At 40.7% G+C, this 13,666-nt stretch overlaps 1 protein-coding gene across 8 annotated transcripts in view; it reads right to left on the bottom strand.

Annotated features, from left to right (window-relative positions):
* ELMO1 (engulfment and cell motility 1) overlaps positions 1–13,666 on the bottom strand; it is a 320,189-nt gene that overhangs the window by 243,601 nt on the left and 62,922 nt on the right. For all 8 annotated transcript variants that reach the window (XM_082044344.1, XM_082044349.1, XM_082044343.1 and 5 more), the window contains one exon: positions 1,876–1,926. In XM_082044344.1, coding sequence (XP_081900470.1) covers positions 1,876–1,926 — 51 coding nt within the window. The remainder of the gene's footprint in view (positions 1–1,875; positions 1,927–13,666) is intronic.

The following is a 13,666-nucleotide window of genomic DNA, read 5'->3' as shown; positions in this document are numbered from 1 at the left end:
ACCCCTATCGTGGTTGACTAACCCTAAGGCAAATTCCCAAAGAACGGGAACAAGTAGAATAGAGTCTTATGGAAAGCCTCACCTTCCTGCCCACAGGTATTAGCAGAAAGTATTATAAATCCAAAAGTTGTCTTTTGTGTTTGTAGGTCATGTTTCCGATTGCACAAGTGGCCATGAAGACAGGCACACAGCCTCTCTTCAGCTTTGCATGGTGCAACTGGTTGTGGATTTTGAGACGGGGAAGGATTCCATGAGTCATCTCATGCTGTCACTCCATGCTGTGGTTACACAAAAGAATGATGCAGTGTGTTCAGACCACATCGGTTCTTGATGAACCACAGATGTTGTTTTGATTTCATGAGATCCTAAGTCTAGCCAGTAGATAGCCCTTTTTCAGTGGACTGGATATTTGTTATTAAGAAGTCCCAAAGGTTAGGAGGAGCTGGTGCTGGGCAGTCTGTTTCTGAGGAAGTTTCACCAAATGGGGTTTACTCCACCAGCAAGTGGTTTCCCCACATACAAGGCTGTTCTGGTGACATATGGCAAGAGACTTTGGAGTCACATAGGCTCTGACAGAGCATGGTCTTAAACTGTTGTTTATTCTTACGACTGTAAAGCTCTGTATATAGCAAACACTAAAAAAGATGATAAAGGATAACAGAAATCTCTTGTCTTTGCCCAGCTGAAAGCTGCTTAGAAGCGCTTTCTGTTGAAAAGGTACCCTCCTGTAGATTAATATAGCAGCCAATTATTAAAAAAATTGAGTCATGTATATGTTTCCATATTGGCTTCTTCAGCTTCCAATTATACACAAACCTGTGTACAAATTCAGTTACCTCCTACGTGCAATATAAGCCATCATCTGGTTATGTAGGATGGAGAAGAGTGGAAACACACACGATACCTGGAGAACCTGGGAAGTTAGTAACAACATACACTTCTGTTTCTTTACTTTGAGCCTAGAGCCTACTAGCTGAAAAGTGATCCATCGAAAAACCTATCAATAATCTCTGTGTGGCTTCTCGATGGCAGTTTTCACATTTTATGGCAGTAACTGACCCCACACTTAACAGGTTCAACAGAAGCCAAAAGTTAAACCACCACAGCTCGGTCTTGCCTGTTCAAGTGAGCTGCAGTCCAAGGTAGCAGATTTTGGCCATAAGAATGCTATGAATCTGCAGAAGCTGGAACACCACCATGAAGAGGTAAACAATTTTAATGGCACACTACATTTGTCAGCAAAGAAATAGGATTGCTGCTGTCTTAGACATACATCTTCTGGGATTAATAGTGGCTTTCAGCATGTGGCAACAGTACTGCTCAACTCAGCAGGAAAACAGGCCGTTACACGGCAACTCTGCCGTGCTTTTGGAGGAGCTGGAGAGGAGGTGGTGTTGAAAAAAAAATAAAATGAAAACCATAAAATCTCAGTTGCTGCTAACTCAATAGAAACTCAGAGAGCAGGAAAGCTCTGACCTGAACTGCCCAGCAGAGCTCTCTGTCACTCAACTCCCAGCCTTTTCTCTTAGCTCTGTGCTCTGGAGCAGAAAAGGAGCACTTGAGTGAGGCTGCAACACCATCAGGGAAACAGAAATATCTTGGACACAAAAGCTGTTCCCAGTGAGAGAGAAGTGAGAGACAAAACCCACCCATTTGTGCCAACCCTACCACCCAGTGTCACTCAGAAATACCACCCCTGCCACTGTAACTCAAAAAAAGAGAGAACACCACGTATAGTCATCTTGTGACCACACCATCATCCTCCTTTGCATCAGAACTGTGGGATACAGTGGTGCTAAAACTTAAAAATACATACATTGGTTCACAATTATTTACTAATTAGATCTTCACTTTGAGAACAGAACAGTAACTCACTGGAGATGTTGTTAACCGAAGGATCGCTCCATTTTTTATTTCATTACGATTCTGAAAGAGAAAAATACAGAAGGTTTAAGACTCACATAAGAAGATAAAACATGCATTGAGCAGAATGCCACACTAAACCAGCAACAGTAATTTCCTGTCTGCATGCAAAAGCTTCCCTCTTTCATACATAAGCTAACAGCTATCAGTATTTTCCCCACCGAGGCATATTAATATGAGCTTCAAAAATTAGATGGCTGTTCACATGGTATTTAACAAATTTGAATCCTTTCAAGAATGACTTCATGTTTTTCAATGTTTAGCTTCCACTGGCAACTTCCAAATATTTATTTGAAATATACTGTTCATGGTGTCTGGCTCTGGTATTGTGCTACATAGTTGAGGAGTTTGTAAGTTTGCTGAAACCTGTCATTAAACATCTGCATGATTTAAAAATTATCCCACTGGCTCTCCCTTTTCTATAACAAGAACATGCTGACTTAAACCACTGGAACCAACCCACTGAGCTCTGCCACCACAACTTTGCATCCTCCCTCAAAGTAAAAAAAGCATCGCAATCAGTGGTAAGTAAACTTCGAACATGTCATAAGTCATTCTCCTTATCCAGCTGGCAGAAAGAGGTGGCATTAAACATTTTATTTAAGTTCACATACCGTGTTCAATGAAACTAAAGCTATGGGTAGATGAAAAAGCTGCCTGTGGTGTACGCTTTTAGTATCCTCACAACTTTGCAGTCAGTGCCAATGTGCATGGTCTTTCCCTGCAATAAGCATAGGGGAGCCTGCTCCTCTTTCAGCAAGCTACCTCATATTTACCACAGGTTAGGAGAATACAGTACCCAGCACAATGAACATCACAACAGGTACCGACTGTGCACAGCGCAATGCAGTCACAACTGCGTTCATGGTTCAATAGCTTCTTCACCCGCCATTACCCTAATTCACCAAAGGAATCAGAGGAATCCCTAACAGTTTGAGAGATAAGAGCTAATTTTGTGCTTAAGATCACATTGCAGGCTTCCTGCAGACTGGTGTTTAGCCAAATAAATGAAGGTGTATTTCTTCTCAGGCATTTTTTCCCAATTTAATGTCATCCTTCCTGCTTCCAACCAGATACATCTCAAATCCAAAATGCTAAAAACAGGATAAATCTTGCCTGAAACCAGGTCAAGTAATCCCAAAATAGAACTCTAGTACATTGTCTCTTTCTCAGCACCCAAGTGCTCTCTGGGATTGGTTCTAGCTATATGCAAGATCATCCTCCACCCACTAACACTTTTTCACTCTAGCTGAAATAATTTTAGTGCCAGACAACACAGGGGGTACAAGGGAGAAGCTTTTTTTACAGCATCTTTGCTTACATACGCGGCTAACTCGTCTCAGCCCTTAGGAGTCTTGTCCTGCCAGGACAGCCCCAGGGAGGCCACCAGGCTATACTTAAGAGAGGGGCAAAAAAGGGCAAGCAGCTAAGTACAGGGTGACTTGCCACAGCACTAACAAAGTGCCAGATTTTCTCCTCTCGTAGTAAAACAGCACCAGACTCGGCTACGTCTCATCATGTCTAAGGAATCTGTATGAAGTGGTAATAGCGCGTTTGCGTGGTTTAATTTAAATAAGTGTTGAAACAAACTCACTTTGCAAACAGTTGTGGTGGCTTAAACTGTCACCAACTCCTGGATTTGTGGAACTGAAGAAAAGCAATTTCTTTAGGAAGGACAGTCAGCATAGGTTAAATCTAGCTCCATCAAAAGCTTAGGCTAAGACACTGGACCTCAGCTGCATTAGGCCAGAGTACACGTGTGCACACATACACCCATGGCTACATCATCTTTACTCGAAAGGTAGCAAGCAACAATATTAAAACAGGGAATCAGACAACATTTAAGCAATTTGAACTGTACCAAGCACATTCAGAAGAGAAAGCTCACTGATACCCTTATGAAAATATTGGAGCTAAGTATACAGACTGTTGTTAAACATAAGTTAAAGCACACAAACAGGCTTATTTTTTCAGCAGCATAACTTTAAGCTCAGGGTTTCTCACAATTCCTGCTCTAATTAACACAAACTACCAAATCAGATGTACAAATTAGTTTGTGGTTTAACAAGTTAAGTCATTTAATCTGGGCCACAATAAGCATCTCTCCAAACACTCTTAGTCCATTGCAAACACAAGGTACCAGGCTTTGTGTGAGAAGGCTACACCATGGCCTCAGGAGGTTCAAGGCGCTGGCTGAACAGCGGGGTACTACTGCTAGGGGGGGGTCCCTCATCACCCTCCTGCTGAAGTGCTCCCTTTCCTACCTCACAGACCTGTTTGAGGGGTCAATTGCAAGATCCCACTAACCTGGCAGAAAGCAGTTCTGGCGGGAAAGAGAATTTTCCGTCAGGTTAATAAACAGAAATAAGGCCTGCAAGGGTTGAGCAGCAGTGCTAACCCAGGGAAGATGGTGGAACCACATCTTTGGGAGCAGGGAAGGGTGAGAGGAAAGAGAACGGGGAAGCATGAGGAGGAGTTACACCTTCCCTTTCTGGGAGCAGCAAGCTGTCAGCCACAGCCCGAAGTACATTATTTTGTAGTTGCTTCAGGCTGCAACCATGCTTCACAATTTGTTCAGTTACAGTAGTTTTGTCATAAAAAGTTGGGCTTAACCTGTCATGTTCTCTACAGTGTCAGGCATTCAGGTTAAAAAATAAACCTCTGATTATGTAAGGACACTTAGATTGCATAGATTTAATCTACAATCAATCTAACAAGTGAAAAATATCTTGTTAGAAATACACTATTTCTCTATAGCCAGAGGAATTTAAAAACAAGTGGGAAAAGGGAAGCTGATGACCTGTTTGAAGTTCAGACACCACATATGGATAAATAAGAGAAACACTATTCTTCAGAGTGACCATATGTCAGCAGGTTATATATAAGATAGCAGAGGAAAAATAACACAGAGAGTACATAAAAGCATTGCTGGAAGTTTTATTTGGGGGTTGTTTATTTATCAAGCTGAGTCAGAAACACCAAAACTTTCAGACTCAAAGCTGCAACGTTTGTCAGAGTCTACAGCACATAGAGCCCAAAAGACTTTTCATCATGCCTGGCTTAGAGCAAAACATGTAAGTCTGACCTACACTGTAAATTCAATCATTGCTATCACAAGAGATACAGAGTCTTCAACTCTTGCTCTAGACAAAGGCTTAAGGAAAACTGCCCATGCCCTCTCCCTGAAAGTTTTCCAAGCATCGAGTTTCTCACACAGCAAGCTAGCCAAAACTTGAAAAGAGTTAACTGCTCCCCAATCAAAAAATCCAATTTTGTTTATCCATTCTAAATAGTGACTTAAGTGCCTACCAGGAAACAGCGTGTAAGTGTACAATTAAGCCAAGAGGATTTCCTACATTAACCGTGTGATGCAGTAGTCAGCATGCCAGTTAATTTCAATTGCAGCATTTACACACAGTTAATCTGCTTAGCATTAGGGACAGCATCCTGTGGATTTCTTTTCCAGGATAACAGAACGTCTTTCCACCAAAGCAGCCCAGCTTTGGCAATCGTACTGCTAAGCACCACTGCTATTCAGGACAGGGCACACTGCCACCAAAAACCTCCTCCAAGGCATTTCTGATCTCTTTCTCAAGTGCACGTCAGGTCTGTTGATACTGTTCATGCTCTTGATCCATATTAAGAAGGCTTATTCATAGGCAGTGAGGGAACCAGTGAAACAGCACTATCCAAAATGCCTCTAAAAAAACTCCATAATAAGAAAATAGATTGGTTATAAATGTCATCTAGGACTAAGACTAGGACTAAGCAGTTATATTATGGATACAAATAAGTCCCATTTGCAATGTTATTATCTAGCAAGAGTCTACACTCACGAGATTATTTTCTTTTAATCGAGTAGGTAGTATTTCCAAGCATCATGCTCCTCCATGACACTTTCCAAGCTTGAGTTTTCCATCAGAGAGAAAACTACTATCATGAAAACACACAAACAACAAAACACATGCAGGAAGCAGAGAACGCCTGAACTGTTTGCCGTGTGTTCATGTCTTGGGGTCCTCTGGCTTCCAGCTCCATCAGCTGGAGCAACATGAACCTACATTATCTGCCATCAGATTCTGTTCCTTCTCAAAGCTCTGCCTTTACTGTGCCATAGTCTACTTTGCCCAAAATACATGCAGGAGACTTACATAGACTTGCTTTTAAAAAGCAGGCCTCAAGCATTAACAGAGTCCACCAAGCCATGGAGAGGGATAAAGGTATGTGAATTTGCTTTCAAAAAATCCTATCAAAACAGCCAAGCCATTCATTGAGAGCTTTGCTGGAGAGGTACTTCGGAAAAGCTATCAAGCAAAATTAAAGTTTATGTTGCCATGTATTTGTCTTATCATTTTAATAATCTGTTATACCCAGCAAAATGCCTCATGATTCAGCCCACTGCAGCTGGTTGGAATGGAATGTTTTCTCAACATATTTGAGGAAGACCTAGAAGAATTGGTTCCCATGGTTATAGCTCGCTCAGCACTATTCTTTAACCTTGACCAGACAGTTTCCTTCAGACATCTCTAACAGGACTAAAGAATAACAGCCAAGAAATCTAAAACTCTTCACATCTTTATATTGTCAAGTAATAGATTCTTCCCTCTTCCCATACTCGTATTATTTATTTCAGTACACCTCCGTCCAAACTGGCACAACAAAAAATTTGAGATATGAAATATACTTTAAGCTAGTGACTCCATAATGCTTTTAATCAGAAAGACTTTGGGCAAGTAGTAAATAAGGAAAAAATGATGTATAATAAAGTTCATTTTTAAGTTTCACCTCAGGAAAGGGAAGCAAAGTCCTTATTGGGAGATTTCCCTTGAAGCGCTGATTCAAATGTGCTACAGAAGTCAGTAAATGTTGGACATCACCACAGGTGGTACCATGAACTAGACAGAGTGCATCATTTTGTCATAGCACAAGAACTTCATGCACCCATGTGCAAGGCATTGTGCACTTCTGACCTTCATATCTTAAGAAGGATACAGTATTGTCAGGGCAAATGCAGAGAAAGGCAAGCAAAATGGTCAGTGGGCTACAGCAGCTGCCTCACAAGGCAAGGTCTCCTCAGTTTGGAGGGACAAGGGCCAGAGAAGGGAAAATAGTGGACAAGCTGAATACAGAACTGTTAGGAAATCCTGCAGTATGAAAACCAGGAGGTAACTTGATGAAAGCAGTAAGGGATCAGTTAAAAGAAAATGAAGAATATATTATTACTCTTTGTTCAGCAGGCAGCAAACTTCTTGAGCTTGCTGTCACAAGAGGTTGTGAAAGCAGGCATTATCTGCAGGTTCAAGAAGAGATGAGAGAATTTCATGGCTCTTATACAGATACTAAAGGGACTAAGTGTAGATGTAGCCTCCAACACCTGTAGTACAACAAATGCAAGTGCTGAGGAAGCAAGAGGGAGTGAAAGCCATCATCAGATCCCAACCCTGAATGGCATTTGCTACTGTTACAGCCAATGATAGACTATGAGGTTAGATGTAACATTCTGCTTACTTGGTAGGAAATTGCTTAAGTTTATTTTCAGTCACCAAAAACTTTAATAAGATGAGAGTTAAGAGGTATAGGTCATTATCAACATTGTACTACTTGGCATGACGGTACTGTACTGTTTTAGAAGGGTTACTGAGGCAAATAATCTTGTGATAAAATTCCTTTTATGGGAAGCTGCTGGAAATGGAGAATGTCTTCTAGTTTTTCATATTAGAATTTGATAATAGCATTTTCCTTAAAAAATTAAGTGTTGGTAGTTTGGCTGAAGTTTCTAAAAAGAGCAATGTTTCTGGAGGCACAATTCTACACATACCCTTCTAGCATGTGGGCTCCCATCACTTCCCCTATATTGAATCTACCAACAAGCAGCACAGTCCACAACCTAACCTCAAAAAAACTTACCTCTTCCTCTCCCCTTCAATTCACAAAAAGGAGAGAAACAAAAAAATATCCAGAGTTTTCTTCCATCAGATCTATGACCTGAACAAACCTTCCAGCAGTACAGTCATGAGGATGTTAGAGCAGTGAATGGAATAAAGCAAGGGAAAGGAAAAAGAAAGCTCAACTACCTTTTCCTCCAGCAATCTACAGTTATACCAGCTTGAATGCCACTGAAAATCACATCCTAAGCAAAAGCTCATACTTTGCATGATTTACGAATTTTTATGTGGAGTGATCTACAGGGACAACACTATCAGGTATCACTTGCTCTGCAGAGCAGTAGTGGCATTAGACTGTGGGCAGACATCCTTCTGACACATTAAAAGAAGTTACACATGAGTTATTTTTAACCTGGATCAGTTCCCCAATTCAAGCAACCACACAGACAGTTGTACCAGTAACACGGAAGGGGTGGGCAGATAACACGCAGCCCGACCATCCTCTGATAAGCTGGGAACATAAGAGCTGTACCCTGCAAAATAAACATCAGGAAATGACAGACTTAGCTGGGATCACACTATTGTTGGTGAGATCATGTGGGGAAATCAGGACAGAGAACTGGTACAGACACAAAAAAACCAAACCAACCAACCAACCAAACAAACAAACAAAAATCAAACAAGGATTGTTAAATTGAAGTCACTTCTTTGATGTGGTTCACCCAATACATTCACCCACAGCACCCCTGGAGGGCCCCTGCAGCAGCAGTAGGTCCTTAAGCAGACGCTACTACTAGGACAAACATCTGAAGACCCAAGCCAAGACGGTGGTTCACAGTCACTTTTGCCAAATTAAAGCACAGCTTGCTACCATAAAGCAGAGTTTTGCTTTTCAGGCTCCTGTTCATTCCTACTACTGTTTTTATGTGACATAAACAGTTGTATAACTACTTGTTGAGTCAACAAGGGAACTAAACCAGCTGAAAATTTTATCATTTTGGGTTTTGCCCAGTTTGTAAGGGAAAAGACAGGAATAAGCACCATAGCACAAGCAGGAAAGAGGGCCAGCTCATTTTGCAAGCACCACATTTAGAACCACAGAGACTTGTTTAAGGGGGAAGCCTGCAGGTGCTTGTGCTTCTCTAGCATGTACATCCTACTCCTACGCCCTTGCTTGTGTCCTTTCTGTCAGACACAGAGAGACTACAGATAAAACATCCCTTCTCCATTTGTGACTGCAGTCAGATTTCACCCACAAGTTCATCCCACATCAGCTTAAGCCAATTCCACAAGCAACTGAGGGACATAACGGCTCACAGCTGTTGCAAAGAGCAAAGTTTCATTCCTCTTCCTACCCTTCCTTTAGCTTCTTCCTTCTCTGCAGCTCATTCCTGGATATGATTCAAGGGGCCTGCCTCACCCTTACATCAGACCAGGCAGACTTTTCATTAAGCAAATTTAATGAACTAAAGTGACACTAAATGATCCCACTTTGACATCACCTCCAAAAATTGTCCAAAAGAAAAAAAGCTGTAGCCAGCAGAAATGAAGTGGCAGGACTTCTTGGGGAAGGGAAGAAGAAATCAGAACTGTGCCCTTTCAGCTGTGAAGTCTGTTCACCGCGCTTTGTAAAACTACTCGTCTAAATAGGGTGGTTTTTAAATATGAAAGTCGATTTGAGGAGCATGTTTCTGTTGGTCAGATCTTACACAGAACTGTCTGCTATCAGTTGAATCCAAACAGTCACACTGTGCCTGTGATATACCATATCTATCTTCAAGTGCTGTAACAGAAAGACAAACTTTTTCAGAGCCTGGCCTCTCTAGTGGTTACTTGTCAGGCAAAATTACAAACTAAATTCAAGAAAATAAATATCTTCACAGCTTTTTTTAAAAAAATACTAGATTTGTCTCATCAGCCTTAATGTGGAGCTAAGGAACTAAAAAAGAATGTATTGTCATACCAAATATTTAAAAAGGAGGCAAGAATAAAGCTGTTCATGCTGGGGCCAAAAGTGTAACAGGTTGACAGGACAGAACCATTTTATTTGGAAAATTTAGCATTAACCTAGAGTCCTGCAATATGAGTCCTAAAAATGTGGACTAATTTGCTAAGAAAAGGATGACCACTGTTCTTGAAATCAGCCTGAACAAAGAAGGATTAAAAAAGATTTAATGCACAGATACTCAAGTTTTACTTCTGTCCCCTGGAGAAATACACTATTGTCCACCAGATTTTACTGGAGTCCTCAGGGCAGTGTTACCAGCACTCATCAAGCAGGCAGGAGTAATCCCACTCTGATTCCTAATAATAAGCTGCTCTTACTGTTAGGAATCTCTGCAGGGCTGTGCAGATGCCCCAAAACAGTAAAAAGTTCAGGAATATGCAAGGAATACCACATGTCAGGTCAGTGTCAGAGTAAAGGGAAAGCTAGGCATAGTTTGGTCCTGGTCAAATCTGGATTGGAATTTTCCATTTATGTAGCTTTATTAACAAGTGTATTATCAAGAGTAATGCAAAATGGCAGATATGAGGAACACATCACTTAATGCATTTCTCCAGTTCCCAGCCTTCATGCTACTTCTCATTTTCAGCTGCTTAGGAAGTAACAGGTCCTTCAGTGAATGAGAAACTTTCATTATTGAGAATGTTTACTTCCAGCTCACTGACGTTCAAATGAACCAGCGAAAACGGATTAATCCTAAAAATGTGGGAAAAAAAAAAAAATCCAAAAAACCCCAAACCTACAAGCAGTTCATTTCTTGTCCCATCATTTGCATACACTCCCACACAGGGAGCCTGTAATGGCATGGCGGAATTTCACATGAATATACAATTACAGGTTGTATTCAGCAAAAAATAGGTCACAAGCAAAAGCACCTTTGAGAAAGAACAAGCACCAGGAACTCTACTCTGGTTCCCAGCCCACGGGAGGTGGAGGGCAGAAGGATGTCCCATCTGCAAACACAGCAAAGACCTGAGTAATGACAGTGAAAGTAAAGTGACAGCAGCTCCCTGTGCAAAACAGCACAGAAGTCTCTCAAAATTAATTGAGGGAACTCGGTGACTACTCTCCTCCACTTCATGTAATAAGCACATAAGAATGAAAGGGAAATGTGGGAGTTGGGAAAGAAGGAAAAATATCATCAGGAGTCTTTAGAGGCATCAAAAGTAAAAAAAATGAACACAATGAAATTATGACTGAATAAAATCAATTAACATAAGCATGAAATGTCCTTACATTTAAAAGATAACATAAAAAATGGCATCAGTATCATCAATGTCTGCTGTACATAGCTCAGAGCTGGGTCACAAAGACCTTCAGCAAGAGTGAGTTACTCTCTAATTCTTGGTAGTTGCTCCGGTGCAAGGTTAAGGAACACCACATTCTGCCTCCATCAGGGAAGCCAGCTTGAACATTGCTCTTCCCCAGCCCTACACTCCTGCAAGGCTCCCTTACTGACAAATATTGTGGTGTATCACACCTTCAGAGCTGCATGAGCCACTCAGATGTCTGTCCCTTGATTCCTGGTACTGCCAGCAGAGGAACACAGTGGACAGATATCCAGGCTGTGGTTTTCAGCCCAGGAACACATTTAGCACTCAAAATTATACAGCCATTTTCTACTGTTCACATAGCATTTTCTGTTCTAACCCTGAGCTCATCCAGGCTACAGTATTCCTGAGTTATTACACCTGATGTACACAAGCATCTCTTCAGGTACAACATGGACAGACAGAAGAAAAGGTGACTTTTTGTTCTCTGTTATATAGTATCTAGCACAATGAGATCCTGATTCAGAAGTCAGGATTTTGGATGTTTGACCTACCAAAGAAATGCCCCTCCATGATAACTAAGAAAGACACACGTATTAATGTAATTAAAAATCAAATACATTGTGATCAAAACACCAGCTAGGCTTGAGCTCAGGCAGTATGCCTGCTTGGTTTTCCTCTTCGCATAACCTCTTATTGTATTCTCCCATAAAAAAAACAAAACAAAACAAAAAACACACTAAAATACATAATTTCCCCAGCTCTTTCAGGGGCACAGACATAGCCAAACCAGAACCCCAAGACAGAAGTCCAAACTGCATCAGCTGTGATAAGCCCTGTCTAGTAGGAACCCTGGCTGACTCAAGATTTGTTAAAAGATCACCCTTATACTGTCTGAAGGAGTTATTGCTACTCCTGTAGAGGCATTTTTCCAAATAATACGGCCAGGAAAAAAAAAAAAACAACAACAACAACAACTGCTTGAGTGTTGTTTTTATTTATGTGTGGTATAACTGGGAAATATAGGTCAGCTACAAGAGATAAAGAGTTCTGCATATGACAGCCAAAACACAGATGTGCTGTTCGCTACCCAAAAACAAAAATATAATTGTAAGCCATGTGTTGAAAGTCCCACATTTGTAACATCTTCACTTCAAAGTTTCTTGTCACTATGTACAAGAATTCATTAATTGTTTTTCTTTCTGGTAACTTTAAACATGGTGATAATTTACAAAGGGGTCTCTACTTGGAAGGCCATAAATCAGCAGTCACCCAAGCTCTACAGTAGCATAGCTGATACATGATGTCTTCTGCATATGTACCAACATACAATTGGTGAAAGTGAAAAATATTTACTTATTAGAAGCTGTCACAGTCACAAGAGCTCTGTTCATGCCCTAGTAAGAGACAGATTAAAGCAATGTGGGCCTTAAAAAATAGTGTTGTAGCTTCAATGAAGTGCAACGTGTTTGTCCTCACGTTTGGTGTTTTTCACATTTTAATTCAGAAAGCAACAATAAGCTACCGCATACAAATGAGGGGAAGTAGTAGAAGGGGTGATGGCCTATATAAGTCTCTCTTTACAGCCACTATCCAATAAGCAGTGATAAACAGTGAACAGTATCTAATAAAAGTCACAGACATCTGACTAATAGTGGTGGCATTTAGAACTCTTCTCTCTTATTTATGTGACTCAGAGTCAGACACTCTGCATATTTTCAGTAAGGAATAAACAAACTCAGAGTCCTCTCTGCAGTACAATCCAAAATGTTCTAGAAGACCATCATTTTCCACCCTTATTGCAAAGTTAAAGGCAGCCAAAAGCCATCAGGCTTCCTTTTATGTGGAACAGAAAACACTTATCCAAAGCTGCAGCATCTTACCTACCAAAAGTGGAGGCAAAGCCTGGAAGATTCCCCTAATTGTAACAGGACAAATTCCTTCAACAAGCCCAAGTATTTGCTCAATCCTGGCTTGTTGGAAATATTCACTGTACAATCAGAGATTAAATGCCAACAGGCAAGTTCACTTGTGTCTGGCTTATTGGAAAACGTGTCACAATTCGGGGCAATTAGCAAAACAGTTTCACTATTTAATTTGGGTGGAGGCAAAGCACAGCAGCCAATAATTACTTTAACAGTTTTCCTTGTGGTGACCTTTGAAGTGTCTGTCAACTGAAACTTGAAAAGAAAGGAAAATAACCCACTCAAGCAAAAAAAAGGGGACATCCCAAAACAAACTGTGACAAATTGAGAAGGTTGTCTGGGGTGATAAACAGTTAAATGAAAAACCAAAACTAGTCTGCTAAAAAAAAAAATAATTCTAAAAAGCAGCACTATCTCATGAGCAACTGCTTTAGCTGTCTTGCTAAATTTAGTCTTTCTAAATGCTTAACTGTGTCTAAGTTTCCTTAAGAAAGAATTACAGCAAAAGTTAGTTCATGTCTCAGCTGTGTTTAGCAGATTCTAATCAACTGTAAAAATGCAAAACAAAACCAAAAGCCTCTTCTACTTAAAGAGTAAGCCAAACTAACCTGATAATAAGGTAAGCAAGAGGCACATATGTTTATGCAATGAAGTTCA

The sequence above is a fragment of the Streptopelia decaocto genome (assembly GCF_964273445.1).
Source record: "Streptopelia decaocto genome assembly, chromosome: 2".
NCBI lineage: Eukaryota > Metazoa > Chordata > Aves > Columbiformes > Columbidae > Streptopelia > Streptopelia decaocto.
Note: the sequence above shows the minus strand (reverse complement) of the source record. Positions and strands in the feature narration are given on the sequence as shown.